Source organism: Sodiomyces alkalinus (genome assembly GCF_003711515.1).
Source record: "Sodiomyces alkalinus F11 unplaced genomic scaffold SODALscaffold_5, whole genome shotgun sequence".
Lineage (NCBI taxonomy): Eukaryota > Fungi > Ascomycota > Sordariomycetes > Glomerellales > Plectosphaerellaceae > Sodiomyces > Sodiomyces alkalinus.
This window is the reverse complement of record NW_021167083.1, coordinates 2,868,349-2,870,597: the sequence shown is the minus strand read 5'-3', so window position 1 is coordinate 2,870,597 and position 2,249 is coordinate 2,868,349. Positions and strand designations below refer to the sequence as shown.

Genomic DNA, 2,249 nt, shown 5'->3' with positions numbered 1-2,249 from the left:
AATTTATAATAGAAAAGTTAAGAGCGTTTAATTTAAACCGAAGCCTCTGATTAGTTAGTTGACCTGAGAAGACCTACCTTAACTAAGGGGGTGTGTCGTATAGGCACACGGACCACGACGTGGTCTATAGGGGATCTAGGGGGGATCTACGCTATAACTAATGACTTCGGATATAATAGGGACGGATACCGGAAAAGACCGGATAGGATCTAAATAATATAGTACCCATAATAGAGTCTTCACCACCTAAAATTAAGGGCATAACAGACTCTTATAGATATAACTTAACATAATACACACACACGAGATTCCTGCTCTACTAAGTTAATCATCTAAGTGCTATTTGACGTGCGACAACTCTTCTGACTTGGGGGAAATCTTCGCGTGTGTATTGTGTTGAGTTACAACGTGTGCGAGACCGTTTGCCCTATTTTTATAAGGGGCAGTACTCCTCCGGAAGTACTACTCTATTTGGATCCTATCCGGTATTTTACCGTGGGTCCACCCTTGTCATTTCCACCCCCGAGGCCTGTGCCCACCCCCGAGGCTCGATGCGACATTATGTGGTACTATGCCCACACCCTATGGAATTGAGTGCTATAACGGCCATTTTACTGTCTATCTTCTACGGTCATACCGCTCTCAAAAAACCGGCACAAGCCCACAGTTCGTTCATCCGAAGTGATAACGTGCATCATGTACTCCCTTAGAAGAACCACGATCAGAGTTTTGTCACCCGGCGGTCGGTGTACAATCTCAACAGCACCCAGAGTCATATTCTCCGGCATTCAACCGACAGGAACGCCTCACCTAGGGAATTTCGCTGGCGCTATTCGGCAATGGTTGAATCTCCAGCACGATCCCGATGAAAAATGCAGGCGTTTCTTCAGTGTGGTGGACCTTCACGCTATCACAAGCCCCCAGCATGGACAACAACTAAGACAACGCAAGCGGGAGACCCTGGCCGCCCTTCTCGCTACGGGCCTTGACCCGTCCAAATCGGCGCTCTTTTATCAATCGTCTGTGAGTATCCCGTATCGAAAGCTCTTCGTCCGGTCAAAGTACTGATAGTCTTGATGTGCACGTGTCAAGGTCCCTGCACATACAGAGCTTATGTGGATCTTGAGCTGCATCGCCTCAACAGGTTACCTCTCTCGGATGACGCAATGGAAGGTATGTAAATCAGTTTCGTCCTTCCATCTTGTTCATGTATTGGAACTGCTGAATAACACCATTGAAAGAGCAAGCTAGGTCTCTCTCCCGACACAACACTGCAGGACGGTGGCGTAAAGGCCTCCCTAAAGCTTGGCCTATTCTCATACCCAGTTTTGCAGGCAGCTGACATACTCGTCCATCGGGCGACCCATGTGCCTGTTGGCGATGATCAGCGGCAGCACCTAGAGTTTGCCCGAGAGTGTGTCACCAACTTCAACCACGCATATGGACCCCATTTGCGGTCCCCACAAACCATCACCTGTAAGGCTGCGGGTTCTGCGAGGTCTCTGCGTTGTGCTGACATCTTCTCCAGCATCCTCACGTCGTATCATGTCTCTGCAGCAACCAACCAAAAAGATGTCCAAGTCTGACGTAGACTCTAAGTCCCATATACTTATCACCGACACTCCGGAGGAGATAAGAAGAAAAGTGATGGCTGCATTGACGGATTCCGTGAACTCTGTCTCCTACGATCCCGAGGCACGCCCAGGTGTCTCGAATCTTCTTGACATTCTTTCCATTTTCGACAGCTCTGGAAGGGATCCTGCGCAACTGGCTGAGGATCTTTTGAATCGCTCCCTAATGGATCTCAAGCAACTCGTCGCTGACGCCGTGATCACCGGATTACAGGGTATTCGTGAGCGGTTCATTGACTTCTTGTCCGCGGACGAAGGTAGGTATATTGATTGGGTTGAAGCAGAGGGAGCGAGAAAGGCTCGGGAGAACGCTGAAGAAACCATGGCTATTGTTAGACAAGCCATTGGCCTTTGATGGCCGAAAGAAGAAGCATGTGTAGATATGCTGGCCTGGGTGGAGTACGCTTCAGTACCAGGTTATTGAAGTTTGACTTCTGTATTTTTTGTGTTATATAGTAAAGGAGTATTAGGGGCTCGCCGACAGTGGGGGGTTATATAAGAGAGTCGGGGGGTTTTTTTGTTTAATTCATTACGCGCATGCAGCCCTGAAGCTATGGCGCGGCGCCTATCGCCCTAAGGGCTAGAGGCTGTTAGAAGCTAAGTACGATAAAATAGAGC

General features: G+C 48.7%; 1 protein-coding gene across 1 annotated transcript; it reads left to right on the top strand.

Moving 5' to 3' along the window:
• The first annotated feature begins 571 nt into the window (after positions 1 to 571).
• On the top strand, positions 572 to 2,249 carry SODALDRAFT_311995 (tryptophanyl-tRNA synthetase). Its single transcript, XM_028609188.1, has 4 exons — positions 572 to 1,023; positions 1,093 to 1,173; positions 1,242 to 1,476; positions 1,529 to 2,249. The coding sequence occupies exons 1-4, from the start codon at positions 697 to 699 to the stop codon at positions 1,984 to 1,986; spliced, it is 1,101 nt and encodes a 366-aa protein (XP_028466675.1). The 5' UTR covers positions 572 to 696; the 3' UTR covers positions 1,987 to 2,249.

Bases quoted from the DNA above. Each gene is read 5' to 3' on its own strand.
- SODALDRAFT_311995 (XM_028609188.1), top strand. From the start codon at position 697: ATGTACTCCCTTAGAAGAACCACGATCAGAGTTTTGTCACCCGGCGGT. The intron at 1,024-1,092 runs GTGAGTATCCCG...GCACGTGTCAAG, and splicing joins CGCTCTTTTATCAATCGTCT to GTCCCTGCACATACAGAGCT. The intron at 1,174-1,241 runs GTATGTAAATCA...CACCATTGAAAG, and splicing joins CTCGGATGACGCAATGGAAG to AGCAAGCTAGGTCTCTCTCC.